This window comes from Caretta caretta, chromosome 5 (genome assembly GCF_965140235.1).
Source record: "Caretta caretta isolate rCarCar2 chromosome 5, rCarCar1.hap1, whole genome shotgun sequence".
Classification (NCBI taxonomy): domain Eukaryota; kingdom Metazoa; phylum Chordata; order Testudines; family Cheloniidae; genus Caretta; species Caretta caretta.
This window is the reverse complement of record NC_134210.1, coordinates 30,571,717-30,594,516: the sequence shown is the minus strand read 5'-3', so window position 1 is coordinate 30,594,516 and position 22,800 is coordinate 30,571,717. Positions and strand designations below refer to the sequence as shown.

At 41.5% G+C, this 22,800-nt stretch overlaps 2 protein-coding genes across 2 annotated transcripts in view; one reads left to right on the top strand and one right to left on the bottom strand.

Annotated features, from left to right (window-relative positions):
• The first annotated feature begins 8,830 nt into the window (after window positions 1-8,830).
• Window positions 8,831-21,697, top strand: SELENOP (selenoprotein P). The gene is made up of 5 exons (XM_048851691.2): window positions 8,831-8,972; window positions 10,493-10,708; window positions 14,503-14,715; window positions 15,949-16,066; window positions 19,846-21,697. Exons 2-5 carry the CDS (start codon window positions 10,506-10,508, stop codon window positions 20,203-20,205), a joined length of 894 nt encoding a protein of 297 aa, XP_048707648.1. The 5' UTR covers window positions 8,831-8,972; window positions 10,493-10,505; the 3' UTR covers window positions 20,206-21,697.
• CCDC152 (coiled-coil domain containing 152) overlaps window positions 21,355-22,800 on the bottom strand; it is a 37,671-nt gene continuing 36,225 nt past the window's right edge. The window contains exon 8 of the mRNA XM_048851694.2: window positions 21,355-21,942. Within this exon, the coding sequence (XP_048707651.1) occupies window positions 21,820-21,942 (123 nt within the window). The 3' untranslated portion in view covers window positions 21,355-21,819. The remainder of the gene's footprint in view (window positions 21,943-22,800) is intronic.

Sequence of the window (22,800 nt, the reverse complement as noted above, 5' to 3'; positions counted from 1 at the left end):
TCTCACTAACTCCAGTTTTACACAGGTGTAAATCCATTGATTTTACAGGCGTTACTCTCAATTTACACCACTGAGAAAAGAGAATCAGGCCCCGTGAGTCAATGGGCGTTCACCTGGTTAAGGACTGAATAAAATCTAAGGGTCTGATTCTGTTAGAGTAAATTAGGAGTAACTCCATTGTGGTCAAAAGGTTACACTGATATAAAAACCATCTTAAATAAAGAGGAGACTCAGGCTCTGAGGAATTACTTAAGGACTTTACCAATAGATTTTAAATCCCAGTTCTCACAAACCATTGTTAGATTTCAGGTTTCAGAGGAACAGCCGTGTTAGTCTGTATTCGCAAAAAGAAAAGGAGTACTTGTGGCACCTTAGAGACTAACCAATTTATTTGAGCATGAGCTTTCGTGAGCCACAGCTCACTTCATCAGATGTTTACCGTGGAAACTGCAGCAGACTTTATATACACACAGAAATCATGAAACAATACCTCCTCCCACCCCACTGTCCTGCTGGTAATAGCTTATCTAAAGTGATCAACAGGTGGGCCATTTCCAGCACAAATCCAGGTTTTCTCACCCTCCACCCCCCCACACAAATTCACTCTCCTGCTGGTTAGTGGGCTAGCACCAGCAGGAGAGTGAATTTGTGTGGGGGGGTGGAGGGTGAGAAAACCTGGATTTGTGCTGGAAATGGCCCACCTGTTGATCACTTTAGATAAGCTATTACCAGCAGGACAGTGGGGTGGGAGGAGGTATTGTTTCATGATTTCTGTGTGTATATAAAGTCTGCTGCAGTTTCCACGGTAAACATCTGATGAAGTGAGCTGTGGCTCACGAAAGCTCATGCTCAAATAAATTGGTTAGTCTCTAAGGTGCCACAAGTACTCCTTTTCTTTTTGTTAGATTTCAGTATCTTTTGACACCTCTCCGTCATTGATCTCACGAACCAGTGTATTATAAGTCATCGCTATAGTCTAGCTCCTTTTACCAAAGCAGAAGTGCTGACAGCCTCCCATTCCTTGTTCATATCAAATTTTCAGAAACGTTCATGTGGCACTCCAGGCTACAAAAATAGCAGCAAACAAACAGCTGATTTCAAAAGTCCGTCCCCAGCCAGGGCTCAGATCCCAGCACACGACCCTCTGAAGTATTCACTCAAGAGGTAAGTTTCACAAGTTTGCTCCCACCTGATTTATCAAAGCATTGATCTTCAGATGGAAATGTCTTAAAAACACCTGGGTCTGAATTCTTCCACCTGTCTAGATTTGGGGCCAATGAGATAAGTAAAACTGAACGAGAGACTAAAAAAAGGCACTGATTTCCAAGAGGTATTGAAAATGTAAGAAAACTGGCTCTGCAGTGTGATTCTTCCTAATGATCATTCCCAGCCCAGATGAATTTAGTTCCACAGACATTCTGCTATTTACTTAGTAAGGAATTAGATGATGCCTTTATGGCAGTTTGAACGCATAGTAATATATAAATGGCAAGTATTATTGGCTTTGTAGGGTCACAGAAATTGCCAGACTGGATCAAACCCAAGGTCCATCTAATCCAGTATCCCATCTCCATCAATGGCCTGCCCCAAATGCCTCAGAGGAAGATGTAAGAACCCACAATAGGAGATAGTTGTGTAGTAATCTTGTCCTCTACATTAGTTATCATCATCCCAATCTCTCATATTTAGAGATTGTCTTAAAACCTGAAGCATAAGATTTAATATATTTTCCCCAAAATTTGTTTTGTTTTATGGTAACTCTGGATACTATTGATATCCACAGAAATATCCAATTTTTAAATGTTGTTAAATTCTTGGCCTCCAGGACTTACAGTGGCTATAAATTCAACAGTTTAATTCCACATTGTGTGAAAGAGTATTTCTTTTTATCAGTTTTAAATGTCATACCTTTTACTTTTATTGAAATTTTGTCCTTTTGGTCTTGTGTTATCAGACAGGGAGAAGATAAATTCCCAATCTACTTTCATTAATCCAGAAATTATTTTATATACTTTTATCATGTTCCGTCTTATCTGTCTCCTTTCTAAAGTAAACAATCCCAGTCTTTTCAATTGCTCTTCAGAGGAGAGTTTTACCAGTCCTTTGATCATTCTCACCACAACTCTCTGAACTCTCTCTAGTTTTTGAGATGGGGGGACCAGTATTGCACAAAGGATTGCAGATTAGGCATTTATATAAAGGCATGATAACAGTCTCCAGCTCACCACACTGTTCTTTATGCACTCTAATATCTTGGTTTTTTGGTTTTTTTTTTGACTGAAGCCTCACATTGAGCAGAGATCTTCATTGAGCTGTCCACAATGATGCCTAGGTCGCTCTCTTGAGTTGATACAGTTCATTTAGAACCCTGTAAGGTGTAGAAGTAGTTTACATTTCCCCCTCCAATGTGTCATTAGAAGATTCATACATTTAGAAAACAATGAAAAGGAAAAAGTCAGATACCTACACTCTTGCCTCCATTGCTTATGTCGGCATTAAGCCAATTAGTGCTCAAAAGCTTTCTTCCTAACTACCAAGTCGTTACCCTCCTAGGGAAAGGGCAGCTTTAGAGCTATGACATGGCTGAAGGTTTGACTGAAGCATCTCATAAAACTGATTACCTTTAAGTCCAATAAGTGGGGTGCCATGACATCCACCAAAGGCTTCACCCTCCCCCTCCAAAAACAGAGGGTGGAAATAGGGCAATAATTAGAAAAATTATTGCCTGAAAATAAAAGCTTTTCCAGATTAGGGTTGACAGCTGCTGCCTGCTGTGAAACAGGAACATGGCCTGATGTTAATAAGTACTTACTCTAGAGGCCAAAATTAGGGTTTAAGGCTAGTACTGCTTAGGAAGCTACAGTAGAGGAACTGGGAGACTGGGACAATTTTGCATGCTTGAGGGGGATGAATGAGGGGAACAGAATGGTCTGGACACTCTTCTGTAATTAGTTTGGTTATGGTGCTGTTCATACAATAGGAGTGTTCAGAGAGCAAACACTGAGACTTTATGGGTATTCTAGATAAATCTTTATTTTATAAAAGGTTGTGTAAATTTGTTTAGTAGTAGAGGCTATTTATCCAAACATTTTCTTACCCAAAAAGGGTTTAGATTCAGATTGAACCTTGGGCAAAGCTTGGAGTTGATACTTATTTTATACAACCTGGTTTGTCTAACCTTTCCCACAGCTGTTTTTCTAGTACTTCTCTGTCAGTTGCTTTGAGAGTGTTTTTTCCCCCTAAACTAAGGGTATGTCGACACTACAAGTTCTACATCGACACAGCTGCAGCACTGCAGTTACACTGCTGTAGGGCAGACACTTGCTACAGCAACGGAAGAGGTTTTTCCATAGCTGTAGTAAATCTGCCCTCTCAAGAGGCGGCAGCTAGGTCCAAGATGTCTATACTGGGTTTAGGTCAGCTTAAAAACATCTCTTGGGAACGTAAAGTAATGATCGCAGTAGTTTAGATAGAAAGAGTGAACACTTTAAAGCAAGATGTCTGTGATTGTAACTGTAGACATTGCCAAAGTCCACATTTTAACATTTAGTCACAAATACATAAAAGTTTGCCATCAGATACAATGTAGTAACCACAATTGTTTCCTATCCTAGGACAGGAAGAATCATTAGTATCTCAAATACCACTCCATTGTAACTGTTGGCAAATGATGACTTTTTAACGAAAGCCACCGTGCCTTTCTGTTCTAAACCTGTCTTTGTGTTCACAGCTGAATGGTAAGTTTGCAGTTCTAAGATTGATTCATCTAGACTCCGTGTTCATCCCTAAACCAGAGTTACTGTTCCCTAGATGCTCAGTGGCAATATATACAGGCCTCATACATTGAACACCTCCAAACCAATACCCCACTCTTCTTTCTTGGTAAATGAAATAGTGACGGCTATGGAAAGTTGGCCATCTGATGTCTCAATCTGTGTTGCAATAACTGGCAACCAACCAGTCAATTTTCCTGGAAATATATCACTTACATATCACTAAATAAACACAAATTCCACAGAGCGAATTTGCTCATTTGCTGTTGTTATTATTCTTCATATTTATTACAGTAGTGCCTAGAGGCTAACTGAGAATGGGGTCCCATTGCGCGAGGCACTCTCCAAACACAAGGAGAGACAGTCCCTGCCCCGAAGAGCTTACAGTCTACACAGACAAGGTGGGAAAATGGTAGGGGAAAGGCACAAAACATACATGTAAAGTGATGATGGCAAATGGCAAGTCAGGTTGTGACTTGCTTCTCCCTGCAATTCTTTCCCAAAGGCCACATGGCTGCAGGGTTCTTAGAGTGGGGGGAGGGTCATCTCCCCTGCACAGTTCATGGTGCGGGAGGGGTTCATTTGAACCCCTCCCATTCCAGTGAAGCTGGACTAGGTTTACCGGGGGAAGGAGACCAAAGCCCTGAGGTAAGTGGGCAAGCAGGATACCGGGAGGAAGCACAGGTAGGAACGTCTGAGAGGGGAGGGCTCCTACCTCATACTGAGAATGAGGGGCGATCAGCGGGTTATCTCAAGTGTCTATATACGAATGCACAAAGCCTTGGAAACAAGCAGGGAGAACGGGAGGTCCTGGTGAAGGCAAGGAATTATGACATGATTGAAATAACAGAGACTTGGTGGGATAACTCACATGACTGGAGTACTGTCATGGATGGTTATAAACTGTTCAGGAAGGACAGGCAGGGCAGAAAAGGTGGGGAAGTTGCACTGTATGTAAGGGAGCAGTATGACTGCTCAGAGCTCCGGTACAAAACTGCAGAAAAACCTGAGTGTCTCTGGATTAAGTTTAGAAGTGTGAGCAACACGATTGATGTAGTGGTGGGAGTCTGCTATAGACCACCGGACCAGGGGTTGAGGTGGATGAGGCTTTCTTCCGGCAACTCGCAGAAGCTACTAGATCGCACGCCCTGGTTCTCATGGGCGACTTTAATCATCCTGATATCTGCTGGGAGAGCAATACAGCGGTGCATAGACAATCCAGGAAGTTTTTGGAAAATGTAGGGGACAATTTCCTGGTGCAAGTGCTGGAGGAGCCAACTAGGGTCAGAGCTTTCCTTGACCTGCTGCTCACAAGCCGGGAAGAATTAGTAGGGGAAACAAAAGTGGATGGGAATCTGGGAGGCAGTGACCATGAGTTGGTCGAGTTCACAGGGAAGAAAGGTAAGCAGCAGAATACGGACCCTTGACTTCAGGAAAGCAGACTTTGACTCCCTCAGGGAACTGATGAGTAGGATCCTCTGGGGGAATAAAATGAGGGGGAAAGGAGTCCAGGAGAGCTGGCTGTATTTCAAAGAATCCCTACTGAGGGTACAGGGACAAACCATCCTGATGTGTCAAAAGAATAGTAAATATGGCAGGCGACCAGCTTGGCTTAACAGTGAAATCCTTGCAGATCTTAAACATAAAAAAGAAGCTTACAAGAAGTGGAAGATTGGACAAATGACCAGGGAAGAGTATAAAAATATTGCTCGGGCATGTAAGAATGAAATCAGGAGGGCCAAATCGCACCTGGAGCTGCAGCTAGCAAGAGATGTTAAGAGTAACAAGAAGGGTTTCTTCAGGTATGTTGGCAACAAGAAGAAAGCCAAGGAAAGTGTGGGCCCCTTACTGAATGAGGGAGGCAACCTAGTGACAGAGGATGTGGAAAAAGCTAATGTACTCAATGCTTTTTTTGCCTCTGTCTTCACGAACAAGGTCAGCTCCCAGACTGCTGCACTGGGCAACACAGCATGGGGAGTAGGTAGCCAGCGCTCTGTGGAGAAAGAGGTGGTTCGGGACTATTTAGAAAAGCTGGACGTGCACAAGTCCATGGGGCCGGATGTGTTGCATCCGAGAGTGCTAAAGGAGTTGGCGGCTGTGATTGCAGAGCCATAGGCCATTATCTTTGAAAACTCATGGCGATCGGGGGAAGTCCCGGATGACTGGAAAAAGGCTAACATAGTGCCCATCTTTAAAAAAGGGAAGAAGGAGGATCCTGGGAACTACAGGCCAGTCAGCCTCACCTCAGTCCCCGGAAAAATCATGGAATCAATCAATCAATCCTCAAGGAATCAATCCTGAAGCACTTACACTAGAGGAAAGTGATCAGGAACAGTCAGCATGGATTCACCAAGGGAAGGTCATGCCTGACTAATCTAATCGCCTTCTATGATGAGGTTACTGGTTCTGTGGATGAAGGGAAAGCAGTGGATGTATTGTTTCTTGACTTTAGCAAAGCTTTTGACACGGTCTCCCACAGTATTCTTGTCAGCAAGTTAAAGAAGTATGGGCTGGATGAATGCACTATAAGGTGGGTAGAAAGTTGGCTAAATTGTCGGGCTCAACGGCTAGTGATCAATGGCTCCATGTCTAGATGGCAGCCGGTATCAAGTGGAGTGCCCCAAGGGTCGGTCCTGGGGCCGTTTTTGTTCAATATCTTCATAAATGATCTGGAGGATGGTGTGGATTGCACTCTCAGCAAATTTGCGGATGATACTAAACTGGGAGGAGTGGTAGATACGGTGGCAGGTAGGGATAGGATTCAGAGGGACCTAGACAAATTGGAGGATTGGGCCAAAAGAAATCTGATGAGGTTCAACAAGGATAAGTGCAGGGTCCTGCACTTAGGATGGAAGAACCCAATGCACAGCTACAGACTAGGGACCGAATGGCTAGCAGCAGTTCTGCGGAAAAGGACCTAGGGGTGACAGTGGACGAGAAGCTGGATATGAATCAACAGTGTGCCCTTGTTGCCAAGTAGGCCAATGGCATTTTGGGCTGTATAAGTAGGGGCATAGCCAGCAGATCGAGGGACGTGATCGTTCCCCTCTATTCGACATTGGTGAGGCCTCATCTGGAGTACTGTGTCCAGTTTTGGGCCCCACACTACAAGAAGGATGTGGAAAAATTGGAAAACATCCAGCGGAAGGCAACAAAAATGATTAGGGGTCTGGAACACATGACTTATGAGGAGAGGCTGAGGGAACTGGGATTGTTTAGTCTGCAGAAGAGAAGAATGAGGGGGGATTTGATAGCTGCTTTCAACTACCTGACAGGTGGTTCCAAAGAGGATGGTTCTAGACTATTCTCAGTGGTAGAAGAGGACAGGACCAGGAGTAATGGTCTCAAGTTGCAGTGGGGGAGGTTTCGGTTGGATATTAGGAAAAACTTTTTCACTAGGAGGGTGGGGAAACACTGGAATGCGTTACCTAGGGAGGTGATAGAATCTCCTTCCTTAGAGGTTTTTAAGGTCAGGCTTGCCAAAGCCCTGGCTGGGATGATTTAGTTGGGGATTGGTCCTGCTTTGAGCAGGGGGTTGGACTAGATGACCTCCTGAGGTCCCTTCCAACCCTGATATTCTATGATTCTATGATTCTAAGCAGTTCTAGTTTGAACTGCTTTCTGCAGCTGCTGTGCTCATTTGAGCAGGGGGTTGGACTAGATGACCTCCTGAGGTCCCTTCCAACCCTGATATTCTATGATTCTATGATTTACCCAACAGACTGACCAGCTGTGCACATAATATTAACCCTACTATTGAACTTCTATAGTGTCTTTCATCCAAGAACCTCAAAGGGCTTTACAAACACTAATTACCTCACACAACACCCCTGCCAGGTAGGAAGCTTTGATGAAGTATTCAGCTTAGTGAATACACTGTCTCTAGAAATAACAACCAAGTGATATCATGACAGGTATGTGGGGCCAGCTCCCTGCAGAATGCTGCAGAACATCTACTCAGCAACACAAGCTATTGGGAGCACATCGGACTCTTCCTCCCCTTGCTTCCCAGACAATATCAAGTCAAGTTCAAAGTTTCAGCCCTTACTTTCGAAGTGCTCAGTGGCCTGGGCCCAAGCTATCTAAGAGAGTCTAAAGCTCGGGGATAAGGACCGTGGTCAATAAAGCTGCTCCTCTGGCACAATGGAACTTTCTACCATAAGAGTAAAGCTGATTTATGTTGGAGACAGAGCTTTCTTGGGGGCTGGTCCGAGGTTGTGGAATGAACTCCCCCAGGAACTAAGGACCAACACAAACCTCACCACCTTCCATGCTAAGTTCAAGGCACATTTCTTTGACCTTGCCTTCCCTAACCTAGACACAGAACAATGCAAATATTTAAAAACCAAACCCAATACTCTACAAAAACAAAATGGTGCACACAACTGTTGCCCTGGGGAGAAGATGAGAGAGAGAAAGAACCACATGTGACAGTTGTTAGTCACACCACTTAATGCACTACCAGAAGGTGCTCAGATCCTAAAGTGATAAGGGCAGTACAAGAACCTATATAGAATAGAAAACTGTTGTAAATCAGTATAGGTCCACTGGCTTCAATGGATCTACAACAATTTCTATCAGCTGAGGATCTGGCCCATCTCCTTCAACAGGAGTAAATATAAAAGCAACACGAAGTGTTGTTTATATGCACAAACACAATTTTAAAAGCAAACAGAAGTAATTGACAACAGTTGTTCACAAGGAAGGTTACCTTTCTACACATACTAGGGCAGGGTACACCACAGTCTAAGACAAATAAGGGCTAAAGGATATGAGAGCAAAAACTTGCTGGCTCAGCAAATGTGTATATATATTTTCCCTCTGTAGTCTGTTAGGTAAAGAATGTGACTTTCAAGCCCATTCCCCTTCTCCAACTGTACCACTGCCTCCATGTCACTGGGGTGGCTGGCAAACTTCATAACCTGATATTCATGTTTGTATAAAAATACCTCCCTGCTGAATGATAAATGATTGCTACTTTCAGTGAGTTAATCAAGAAAGGATTTGGCTGCTTTAGCTAAAAGGCTTGGCTTTGCTTTGCTTGCAAGGTCGTTTCCAATGAGTTCCCCGAACTTTGAACCACATCGGAGAAGTGAGATAAACAAGGCAAGTATAAATACTAGAGAGCAGCAGCTGCTGAGGCTGTTTACTCCTGCAAAGCGGAGTTAAGCAGAGCAGCCAACCAAAGGGGAAAACAGGGTAAGTGTGTTGTTTTGCTATAAAATATCATCTTGATTTCTGGTTCTGCAAAGTGTTCCTTTGTTTCTTTGGTTGTAGAGATTGATTGGGGAGCTAGAAAGTTCCATTTGAAACTAACTCAAATGGCTGTTTAAAAAAATTGAAATATAGAAGAAAGTGTAATTCAGAACGAAACTTATTTCCAGTCTGTGGGGCTTGGCAAACTGTTGTTGGGCATTGTGTGCCAACACTGCAGAATGCTAAAGTCATGGAACAATCCTGGCATGTCTTGAAGTTTTGTACATGTCTGCAAGAGAATCACATGAAAGGAATGCAGTTCTCCAAGTGTGTGCAGAGACCTGGAATGAAATTCTGGCTCCACTGAAGTCAATGGTTCCATAATTTCATCCCTAAAGTATTTTACCAGATTGCTTCTACAGAATTGGAGGAAAGAAAAGTCAGGAAATGTGGAGTCTGACAATAAGGCTGGCTTGCAGCAATTTCGTCTGTCTGCCTGAGATCGGTAATACAAAACTTTCCTTGTATTGGAATGCTCTGGGGTTGATGAAAATGTATATTATGTATATGAGTTTCATGTATTATGTATGTTACATCACAGAGCACAACGGTGCATCTGATCAGATTCTGTTGTGAATGTGGCTGTGGGATATCCAATACAATCTTGCAGCCTGTGAGGGGGAAAAGAGTAGTTTTTCAGTTTCTTTCCTAGATAATGCATGGTTTCTAAACACAAAAAGCCAAAGGGTGTTATGTTAATGTATCATTGGGAGAAAAAGAGGTTTTACAATATTTCTATGTTTTATGATGATCACAAATATAAGATGCCCTGGGTGCATGCAAGAGGTTTTGTGAGATTTAGGGAATCCTGAAATTTTGGATTTTTCATTTCCTTTTCTTTGTTACTCAGTTGTCTCTGGTGTCTGCCTTCTTTAGAGCTTTTTCTGGCTAAGGTCCAAATTTGAAAAAAAAAATCTTCTAAAAATTCTGGACTTTTTTATTCTGCTCCCAGTTTGTATAGTAGTTGCTATGAGCCAACATATACCTCTGGGGCAACTACTTTGAAGTCAATGGAATTGCACCCCAGATTGATTTGGACCAATGATCCAGATCGCCACCTGGTGTAAACTGGCATAGCACCATTGACGTCAATGCACAAATAAGTCAAAAGCAGCAGAATTGGAGTCAGTTCTGTAGTCATTAAAATTGCAGTTTGATAAGAAGAAGAAATAGGAGTAGGGAACAACTCAATTTGTTTAGTTAATATAAAGGGTCACCCAACTGGTTGGAATACTTAGATTGTCCTGTTTTCAATTAAGAAAATATCAAGGTTATCCATTAGTGCTTTCCATGGAATCAAAGGAATATTGCCAATAGCAATAAACATAGTGGGCCAAATTCTGAGCTTACTTTCTGTGCGAGCCCCAGAGAGTTAACGGCCTGCTGGTTTTGTTATGAGAATTTCAGCAACTGGAACTGCTCTGTGCACGTATCTCATTTCCTTTGTTTTCTCTCATTTGCAGCTGAAGCCCAGCCATGTGGGGAGGGCTGGGTCTGGCCCTGGTTCTCTGTCTCCTCCCAGGAGGAGGGACAGAGAGCCAAGGTTCAAGTGCCCATTGTAAAGAACCACCAGAATGGCAAATCCAGGAGCGCAGTCCAATGCAGAATTCTAGGGGCTCAGTCACAGTGGTAGCGCTCCTCCAAGCCAGCTGATATTTGTGCCTGCTGCAGGCTTCCAGGTAAGGACATTTGTCTCTTCCATGTACATCTGAAAATGGGACAGAGCAGTTTTTAAAACTCAGCTATTTAATTACAACATGTATGCAAAGCTTTTATATTATAGATCGATATGGTCACTGATTTATGGCTTCTTCACCTGCTTGTGTATCAAACAGGACCCGTGACAGGTGCAGCTCCATTGACTGAGTTCCTAGATGGACAAATCCGTCCCTGTGACTCAGATTCTTAAATCACTGCCTCAGTATTCATTGGTAGATGAAGCAACCATTTAAAAGTCTTGCCATCTTCCAATTACCACCATATAAATATAAACAACAACCAACTCTTCATTAATAAAACCAAAACCAAAATAGACCTTTAAGATCTTAGGCCACACAAATGCAAATGAACCCTAGCAAATCCAGCAGAAACTGTTCCTCCAGAGCTATACTCCCACTAAGACAGGGCTTCTCAAATTGGGGGTGGTGATCCCTTGGGGGGGGGGGGGGGGTTGCGAGGTTATTACCGGGGGGGTGGTGCAGTGTCACAAGTTGTCAGCTTCTATCCCAAACCCGCTTTGCCTCCAGCATTTATAATGGTGTTAAATATAAAAAAAGTGTTTTTAATATATTAGGGGGGTCACACTCATAGGCTTGCTGTGTGAAAGGGGTCACCAATACAAAAGTTTGAGACCCACTGCACTGAGATGTGATTTAGGGCCTGATCCTACAGAGTTTTCCAAGCATTACCAAGAGTAGTCCCTAGATCAGTAATGGTAAACAAACTAATACAAAAGAAAATGGCAATACATTCGGAAGCTGTAAGCCAGACTTGCTACTTTTTAAGAGCTTGATCCTATTCTCACTGCAAAACCAGTCCCTAAGAGAAAGATCCATCTGAAATCAGAATGAAGCTTAAGGTGAGTCTTGTGGGACGTGGTTTTCAAAGCTGCTTATGCCTTCAGGCTCCTTTGCAAATCCTGGCCCTAACATTCAAGGGTCTCCATTTCATTTGCAATGCATGCTCAGATTCATCCATTTATGAGCATACCCTTCCGTCTGTGTTAAGGCGATCATCAGTGGGCTTCATTCTCCAGTGCCTTGCTCCTTGTGTAGTCATCATTTACACCTGTGGTCAGGTCTTTCATTGCTAGAAATCAGGGTCGAACACAGGCAGTGCTGAATTTCATTGTAAACAGCTGGTTGAAATACAGAATGTTTTCTTGAGTTGATAAAAGAAAAAATAAAGGGATGACCTGAGATTCGCTAGTTCTTTCAAACTGCCACTATCTCTGACTCCTTAGTTAGTAATTTGGCAGAGATATTGAAGCTGAGTAAAATCATATTTCTCACATATGTAAAAGACTACTTGAAATAGAGAGACCTTTATATGTTTCACTCTCTTTTTTGTGATCAGCAGAGGTAAGCTGTACAGTTACTCCTCGCTTAACGTTGTAGTTATGTTCCTGAAAAATGTGACTTTAAGTGAAATGATGTTAAGCGAATCCAATTTCCCCATAAGAATTCATATAAATGGGGGGGTTAGGTTCCAGGGAAATTTTTTTCACAAGGCATACACACACACTATAAGTTTTAAACAAACAAACAGTTTAATACTGTACCCAGTGATGACGATTGTGAAGCTTGGTTGAGGTGGTGAAGTCAGAGGGTGGAAGAGGGTGGGATATTTCCCAGGGAATGCCTTACTGCTAAATGATGAACTAACTTTTGGCTGAGCTCTCAAGGGTTAACCCATTGCTGTTAATGTAGCCTCACACTCTAAACGGGAGCATGAATTGAGGGAGGGGAGACAGCATGGCGGACAGAGACACACAGCGCATTGCCCCTTTAAGTAGGCTGACCCCACTCTAAGTGCACTGCCTTTTTAAGTAGGTCAGCAAGTTGAGACAGCAGCTGCTCCCAGGGAGCTCCCTCCGTCCTGAGCCCTGTTGTGTCATTCCCACCCCCATGGAGATGGCATAAATGGGGTGCAGGAGCAGCGGGGAGGGGGACACCCTGACATTAGGCCCCCCGCACAGCAAGCAGGAGGCTCCTGGGAGCAGCTCCAAGGCAGAGGGCAGGAGCAGCACATGGCAGTGGGGGGAGGGACAGCTGAACTGCCAGTAACTGATAGCTTGCCAGGTGGCTGCTTCACAGGGAACTTAGGGGAGCGGGGAGCTGATGGGGGGCTGCCGGTCCACCCTGGTTCCAAGATCCCACCAGCTAGCTCCAACGGGCTACTCTTCCTGCAAGCAGTGGACAAAACAGGCGGCTGCCCATCAATGTTAGAAGGGAGCATTGCACAACTTTAAACGAGCATGTTCCCTAATTGATCAGCAATGTAACAACAAACCAACGTTAACCAGGATGACTTTAAGTGAGGAATTACTGTCCGTAAAAGCATAAGTAGGATGAATATTCTTTATTCAAGATAAATAATCTTTATTCAAATTCTAATGGAAAAAGACACATGAAAGCTGGTATTTTTAATGTATTTTTCCCCATGTGAGTAAGGGTCAACTTGTGAGTAAGGAGATAGGCCAAGGATTCCAGAGACTGTCTTTTTACATGTTCATACAGTACCTAGCACAATGGGGTGGAGCCTGTGAACCCTACCAGAATACAAAAAAATCAACAGCAGCAAGAGTCAGACAATTCTTTTGGATGGAATCAAGCAGCAGTTGCTCCCCCTGCTCAGAACTTGGATTCCTGTTGCAGCTGTGCAATCACTTTGAGTTGAAAACGGACAGAGCTGCTTTCACAGCCTGACTCTTTTAAACTCCTTCTAGAGGTTGCACTGGGCTAATATTACAATGGTCTTTATGAGTTTTTCAGTAATTGGATTTGAAAAACTAGGGATGGGATTCTGGCCCAGTTTAAGACAATGGGAGTTGTGCCACTAACGTCAATGGAGTAGACTCTGACCCTAGAAAACCAAATTTTATAATGGACCAGAGGATTTCAAGTTCTGGGTAATGAAGAATTTTCACTGTATGGTAGTTAATAATACATTCATTCAGTTTACAGAGCAAATGCATTTAAAGAACACTTCAGTAGGGTATGAAAGTATGACCATGCTGTTGCTATGTATCAAAGTCGGAACTCTTGCATTGCCAATTTTAGGGAACCGAATTTGCTTATCCTGTAATTCTTGAAGAAGATCATTAGTAACACAACCTCATCCTGCATAAGTTTTATTTCCCCCTTTTATTCCAATGGCTACCATATCCTTTTTCTGACTTATTGAGTAGCTGTTATATCATCCAAAAGAGTGGGAGAGTTAGCAGCCCTTCGTTGTAAGTACCCCTTCTTGATCATCTATAGTGAGGCACTGTTTCTGCTGTGTTTGGACTGTACATGCACTCAGATGTCACACCAGTATTTGGTCATTAATCAATTATCACTCAAATACACCCGTTAGATTAAATATCTAAATCTATATCAGTAAAAGAAACAAAGGAATTGAAATGGAAAGATCAATTAAATGAATGCATCTGCTTTACCTATGTATGTAAAATATATTAAAGGATAGGATACTGTATTTTTTAGCTACACTGTGTACTCTTATAGGATCCAATCCTGGGCATAATACAAAGGACATTGATGACAATGTCAACGCTCCCATTGATTTTAATGACCCTGCTTGAAATCAATGATTGCAATGGAAGAATTGGAATTATTAGCTCTCAGATAGATCAAAGCAAATCATTGATCCATAAAAGCAAATGTCCATTTAAAAAACATACTTTATTTATCAAGAAATAAAGTTGATTCTTGTCTGATTAATGGTCTTTTTCTTTTAAAATCTCCATCAGATTGGAAGACCTGAGAGTAAAGTTAGAGAATGAAGGATTGGTCAATATCTCATACATGGTGGTTAATCATCAAGGAATCCATTCCCAACTGAAAATTCACACACTGAAGGAGAAGGTATCGGAGAATATTACTGTATACCAGCAGGATGAGAATCAAACTGATGTCTGGACTACCTTAAATGGAAACAAAGATGATTTTCTTATCTATGACAGGTCTGTATATAAAGGAGAAATTAGGAAATGATTTATATTAATTTACAGTGTTGTATTTTGTAACCCAACAGAATATTTTCTCATTTGCTTGCCAAAAGCCCTTTATCTCATAACAAGTGCATCATATTCTGCTTTTCTAAATGCTATTAAGCAAAGTCTTTTTCACCTTTTACAGCCAGAGAAGAACTAATATGGACCAAATTTTGCTGTTATTTAAATCAGTGTAAATCTGGAATAGCTTCATTCTTTTCAGTGCAGTTACTCTGGATTTAGATCAGAGTAACAGAGCAGAATTTGGTCGAGGATTCCAATCACACTTGCTCATTTTTTATATTTACACAACACTAGGACATCTGATTCTGAGTCTGATTTACACAGAAAATTTATTTAGCATATTTAATCTGAGCCTAAAAGGCTGTTTGTGTGAGAAAAGGAGGGGTAAATCCATTTAGACATTTGTGGGTTTACTGAGTAGAAAGAAAATATTTGTGTTGCTTAAATAGGATTTTTTAAAAAAGAAATAACTATGTAGATGAGTTAACAGTATCGAAGGTCAATGTCCTTATCTACAGCCAAATCCTGGAGCATAGAGCAAAGTCCAAATAAACATATTTTCCTCATGTGAAAACATCCTAGGTTTGATGAACAAACCTCAGCCCCATCTGAGTACCCTGTCTGTGCCATTTCATGCAGCATGGAAACAAGAAGCAGGTGTAGCTCACGGCTCCTATCTACCTATGGAGTTTTCACCCAGTGCAATGCATGGATGCACCAACGACACCCCTAGCTTGTCCACAATCCCTCCCTCTGGGAAGTTGTGCAATGATCTTTTTGTGCAATGATCTTTTTCCTGGAGAGAAACGTGTGCATGGTGTTTCGGTTGCTGTTGCTTCGCCACCCCCATGTATCAGACTGACAACTGCTTTTGTCTTGTTGTAAACAGCATTCCTAGGATATGGCCCATAGTCTTTATTCAGGCAGAGCTGGGTGTAAGGAAGAGTTCTATTTTTACAGAATTAAGTTTACGTTTGCAATATGTTGAAACTGCACATTATAGATATTTAGATTGTAAACATTTGGGAACAGGGAGCATCTTTCTGTTCTGTGCTTGTACAGCACAGTGGGGTCCTGGTCCGTGACTAGGGCTCCTGGGCAGTACACTAACACAAAGAATAATAGTAATAGATATTTTCTGGGTTTTTTGTATAACTGTAAATCTCATTCTCTTCTTAGGTGTGGCCGTCTGGTGTATCATCTTGGTCTGCCTTATAGCTTCCTGTCTTTCCCATATGTGGAAAAAACTATTAAGATTGCATACTGTGAATACAAGTGTGGAAACTGCTCTTATATGGTATTTTCCTAATTTTATTCTTTTTTTATATATATAAATATATTGGGAGGGGAAGTGAGATTGACTGATGTTTAAAGGAACTGTTTCTACCTGATTAATCCCAAAAGCCATTGTTCCCCAACCTGGCCATTTTATGGCTCCTCAATTATTAAGTAATTTGTTACACATTTTTCAAAATGGATCAACTTGAGCTCAGAAAAGATTGAAATATAAGGGCTAAATTGCTGCCCTTGTGTAAAAATGTGAATCATTTTGAGAAATCTAAATCCTGGCTTGGCTGCCAATTCTGTTTACTTAGTTGTGTGTATAATCAGCAAAACAGAAAACCAACAGAGTTCTGAGATTCTCTTGTCTTTCTAATTAATGTGACTCATTCTCTAGATACTTCCTAACTTTTGAAATGATCATTAATACCTCTGTAAACTATAAAATGTCACATTTGACTTATTTTGAGCACTTCTGAATTTGCCTTTGGGCCTGATCTTGGTCCTGCTGAAGCCAATGATAGTTTTACTGTTGAATTGTATGGGTGAAAACCTAGCTTTATTGAAGTCAATGGCAATTAGGTTGGATGTGTAATTTGTACATACTGGGTGAAATCCTGGTCTCGGTGAAGTCATTGACTTTAATGAGGCCAGGATATTACCCATTAACCTTAGTGATTTGCTGATATGCATAATACAACCACTGCTCGTGCTGCTAGTTGATAGGCAGCAGAAGGGCAAGTGCCTATTCTTCTCATCTGGGGAATATGAAGCCAACCAATGGGCTGTGCAATTGGGCCGTATCAGAGTGAAATAACTGCCACCAGTTAATTATAGTGGATTTGAAAAATTCACAAAATTGGGAAAATTAACTAACAGGAAGCATTTAGCAGTTTACAATACGTTAGACTGCTTACTGCATTTACTAGTGCTGACCACAAAAATCCCTTGCTGCTTTTGTTTACTTATCTTACGGCTTTTCACTAGTCCACTTTATGAGCCCTGAAGGTATGCCTACACCGCAGCTGGGAGAATACTTCCCAGCTCAGGCAGACAGAAATAAACTAGTTTTGCTCAAGCTAGCATGCTAAAAATAGCAGTGGAGCCAGGGGTAGCATGGGCAGCAGCTTGGGCTAGCCGCCTGAGTATATACTCAGGGAGTCCGGGCGGGTTTGTACTCAAGCAATCCCTGGCCACACTGTACAGGGACACAGGACAACACCTGTAGCCAATCCTCTAATAAACTAACTAACGATGTATTAACTAAGAAAAGAAATAACTCTCTTACATAAAAGATGAAAGCAGATGAACATACACACACAAATGAGGTACAATATTAAGTTCAAAAGGTAATAGAAGCTTCTATAAATAAGTAAACTTTTATGTCCTTTGGGGCTAACCCAAGCCAAGCAACTTGGGGATCTCTCCCTTATGTTTAAGAATGTTTCCACTGAGAGTCCAGAGTCTAAAAGATCCAGTTTCTCCTTGTCACACCCTTCCTTCTCCCCTTCACCCCAGAATCCAAGCTCATGAGATGAGCACTCTTGCATATAACCTCTTCTTGGGGGGGAGCAATTGACAAAGTCTTTGTTCCCCCAGTAGCCCATTTGGATTCAATAATCCTTCCTGACGGAGATAACACCTCTTGGGATAAACTAATGTTTCACACTTGGTAATTCTTCTCCCCAACTGTGGGAAATTTAGTGTCTTAAACATATGTATAATTACAGAGAAAGCATTTAAACATTACCTTATAACATGGAATACAATTATTATAAGTAGGATTAATACATGCAGCATCCTACAAGCATTCCATAAAGTTTCACATAATCCATTGATGTTTGCAGTGTAGTTGTAGCCATGTTGGTGCCAGGATATTAGAGAGACAAGAAAAATAATAAAAGACAAAAAATACCATATCACCAATGGGGAAGCACTTTTCACAAAGTGATCACTCCATATCAGATCTCTCATATCTTTGTCCTCAAAGGAAACCTGCACAACATCTTCAAAACATGAACCTAGATGCTTAAATTTATAACTTTGCTAGACACCAAAAATCATGGTCTTAATAAAGATACTGGATTTATGGCTTATTACAACAATCTGTTACCCACTAACCCTCATTTTTGTGTCTGATTACTGCAAAAGTGTTAACAGGCCACTTCACATTGAATGGTCTGATACAATATGTGTTAACTACTTATGCCAAACAATCTATTCCACTTTGTGTTTAGCTGTGACACTCTGGGTATGTCTACACTGCACAGTAAGCCCAGGATTCAAACTCAGGCTCAAGCTTAACCCCGGTTCCATCTACACACAACTCTTGCTAATCCAGGGCTTGGCTCCAGGGGGTGAATGGTTCAAGCTTGAATCAAGCCAGGATCCAGGGTTCAAGCGCTGTTGCTTTTCAGTCCCACTGAACTAGTGCTCTGGGAGTCTGCCAAAAGTATTCCACAACCCCCAGGCCAACTTTCTTTGTCAACAGACAAAGACAAGTTTGGTGGACCATCAAGTTTTGCGAGACTGCACCATGAACAAAGGGTTAGAGCAACCACATTTTGGGAGGGCACTAGGAAGTCTGGGATATGGGTGGTTGGACTTGGCCCACATCATGCAGTATAAATGCTGGAGCCCCAGGTTGGGACCCAGGGCTCAACAATTCCTAACCTGGGGATACAAACAAGTGTAGATACTCAAACCCTATGTTAACAAACCCAGGGCTGCTTACTCAAGTTCTGCTCACCCTGGGCTTACTCTGCACTGTAGATGTGCCCCCAGTGAACCTTTCCCAGAACTGAAGAAGAGCTCTGTGTAGCTCAAAAGCTTGTCTCTTTCACCAACCTACTTTGGTCCAGTACCAGATACTACCTTACCCACCTTGTCTTGCTAATAATCCACTGAAACAGTATGACATTAAGTCATTACTAAAATGGGCTGGATTGAAATCAATGACCTTGTGAAAAAGAGAGCGTTTTCATATTCTGTTACTAGTCAGTTGAGGCATTCAGTTTCCTCAGCTTCATTTTTTTAAACATCTGAATTACTCTGTTTCATGTGAATATGCACCTGGTAGCACAAAGCAGCTTGATAACAGAAGTGATTTTCTTTCTTAAACCTCATGTCCTTCACAAATTTCTGAAATAATATTTTGCAGGTTACAAATAAAGGAGTTTCTCTTTAGCTTAGCTGGAAATCTAAATACAACTTTAGCCATGTGGCCTAGTGTACATAGTTGCTCTGCTGGCATAGTTATTTAGGGCTAAATTGTGCCATTAAGACACAGCCTGAAGTAAGTGGCAGAGTATACGCATAATGCACCTGGAGAACATAGGGAGACACTGTGCCTCAGAGAAAGCCCTCAGAGGCACAATTCCTCCCCAGCTCCCCTTCTGCGATGGGGAGCAGCAATTGATGATACCCTTTGAGATGCTGAAAAATTCCCCCAGCCAGCTGACCTGCTTCTCCTTCCCCATGCCAACTTACTTTTGGTGAGAGCATCTTTTGCATAGTTCCAGCACTCCCGTGAGTGCTGGGATCTGCAATGCAGGTTGCCCTACTGCATCAAAATCTAGCCTTTAATTTGTTCATGTTACAGTCATGGCTTTCAAAAACATATTTAAAAAGGATAAATGAACAAAAATACCTAAGCAATGACAATATTTTATGTTGATTTGATTAAGCCTTTGTTTTCAGTTACTGTAATAATGACATCAGTTAATTGAGATTTTAAAACTAACCCTGTTTACTTCAGATGAGTGCATTTTTATTGTATGAACGTATATTTTCCAGACACCAGTCATTGAAGATATATGCAAAAACATATTTCAGACAGCAGACGAAAAGACAACTGAAGAAGCACTGAAGCCACACAACAACCATTCACACCACCACAGTCAACATAGACATCATGGACACAGGCACCACCACCAGGAAGGGGACCAGCTTTCAGAAGATCAGACTCAACAGGATGCTGGTCAAGCTCCAAGACATCATTCCCACCAGAGCAGTCAACGTTATAATAGGGTTGTGGGTCATAATAGACAGGGTCAGAAAGGTAATCAACCAAATGTAGAAACTGCCCCACAAAGAGAAGTGGGGAAGGTTCCTACACAAATTAAGAGGCCTTGAAAAAAAGGAACTGCCAGCTGAAACAATCAGTTAACCTGTAACTGGCAGAAAGTGTCACAGTCAATTTCTAGTAGCTGATGTTGACACTGCCGACACCTGTTGTTTGAAGAATCAGGAAATGCAGCCACCTGACACTGTCAGGAAGAACTCCCATCTTCCTGCAGGTGACATGGCCAGCTGTTAGCAGAGAACATCACTGAATCTTGACAGTGACGTCTGCCCACAGCTGCTTGACGTTCACCAGCAGCAAGTGAGCATGAAACATCTGACACCTGACAGTGAGACGGAAAGACAGGAAACTGAGCATGAAAAGCAAACTAAACATTTTAACATCAGGAAAGATCCCTTCAATTTTAATGCATTTAATTGTAATACAACTTGTAATAACAAACTTCAAACGTATCAGATTAATACCCTAGACAGGAAATGGAAAAGCGTACAGAAGTTAAAATATAACACTGAAAACAATTTGATGTGTGTTACAATACCATTAGTAGAGGGTTATTTTTCTGGGTTTTTTAAAAAGTAAAATTACCTAAGCCATAGTTTGTTTTTTCAGTGCTAGTTGAAGAGTGTCTACAGTATTTGGTTAATTTGTCTTTCTCGTTTCTCTCCTAATATTCTGCTTGCATTAATGAGGACAGAAGCATAAACTATAACCTAGGGGCTTCTGTTTGATATTTAGCAACCAAGAATAGAAGAAAGCCAGAAAAGACATTCTAATAATGTTTTACTACTTATTTCTGAAGAACACGAAATATTAAAAAGTTAATTTTTTTCTCAATTAAAAAAGGAGCTATGAAAGTGATCCAACCATATTGTTTTTGATGCACACAAAAAGCTTATTCAAGAGCAACTTGCCATAACAATGTTTAATTTCAGCTGTAAACTATATGACAAAAATTGCATTGTTCAAAAGTAATAATTGTTGTACTCTTTGATACTCTTATAGTTTAAGGACCAGATCCTGTATCAGGATCCATTAGCAAGGACCCCTGTACCTTTGTGAAGCCCTACTGAAGACAATAGGATTCTGCATGGGCACAGGGGGCAGTGTTAGTAGATCTTGATGTGGAATCAGGGCATGAAACAAGGTTATGAATCAAATTCAATCCTGGTATAAGCAAACACAACTCTCACTGAATTGCACCTATTTATGCCCGTGTTAAATTTATCCATATATAGATTATTAATATAACTTACGAATGAAACTTGTATAATGTCTCTCTTGGTGTAGTTATTCTTACAATTTGACTATCTTAGCTGAACTGAAAACAACGTAGTGTTTAATTTGAAGGATCATGGAAGAAAGAAAAGAGAATAGAGGTGAATGCTTTGAAAGTACATGCCATAGTTAATGATGGTTTAATAGGGAAACTGTGTCTCCTACAAAACCTGAATCCTTTTATGGTGAATGCTAATAAGCAAGAAAGCAGTACTGAATATAAGGAGAATATAGATGTATGGTATATTTGATAAGGGAGTTTTCAATAAAAAAATAGATGGCATTCCAGAGTTGCCTTATATTTTGTTTTCACTTTCCAAGTACATAGCTTGTGCTATTGCATTTATAATATATTTTTCAGTTGTATTAAGTCAATAAACCATTTCAGTACTGCATGTTCAAAGTTACTCTCAAAACCGCCTCCGTTTGAGGAGGGAATCTGGGCCATTGCTGAGTCGTTGTTCTAAGTCTTTAATAGTGTTACGGAGAATTTCAATTTCCTTGTTTTTTTCTTCCTGGAGATGCTGAAGTTTCTATAGAAATATAAATAAAATGTTTTGGTAATTAAAATCTGGAAGTGAAATACAGCATAGGTGTACAGTGGAGTCGCATCTTACATGGGGGTTAGGTTCTAAAGTCAGCGTGTAAGGCGAAAATCGCGTATAGTCAAAAAGAGAGAGAGACGGAAGAATGAAAGAATGAAAAAGGGAGAAAGATTACTTCAATGTCATTATGCACAAACTGGAGTGCCTCAGGATGGCCAAGAGCATTGTCTATGATCAGCAACACTTTAAAGTCAAGTCCTTTCTCTTCAAGATACCGCTTGACCTCTGGAATGAAACACTTGTGGAACCAATCCAGAAATACTGCTGCTGTCACCCAAGCCTTTTTATTTGATTGCCAGAACACAGGCAGGAGATTTTTGTTCTTGCCTTTTAAGGCATGGGGATTTGCAGACCTCTAGAGCAAGCCTGGCTTTATTAAATGCCCAGCCGCATTGCCACAAAACAACACAGACACATGGTCTTTAACTGCTTTGAAGCCAGGGGCTTGTCTTTCTGATTTCAAAGTGTTAGTGCGGTTGGGCATTTTTTTCCCAGAAGAGCCCAGTCTCGTCAGCATTAAAAACTTGTTTGGGAAGAAAGCCCTTTTCTTCTGTGATTTTCTTTAATTGTTCGGGGTAGGCTTTTGCTGCCTCTTCATTGGCAGATGCAGCTTCACCAGTAGTCTGCACGTTTTTGAGGTTGAAGTGGTTCCTAAAACTGTTAAGCCAACCTTGGCTGGCTTTGAATTCCTTCTCATCAGAAGGCTGTCCCTCTTCGTCGGGAGGTATGAACAGCGCGTAGAGGCTAAGAGCCTTTTCTCGCAACGTGTTGCCATCGATAGGCACA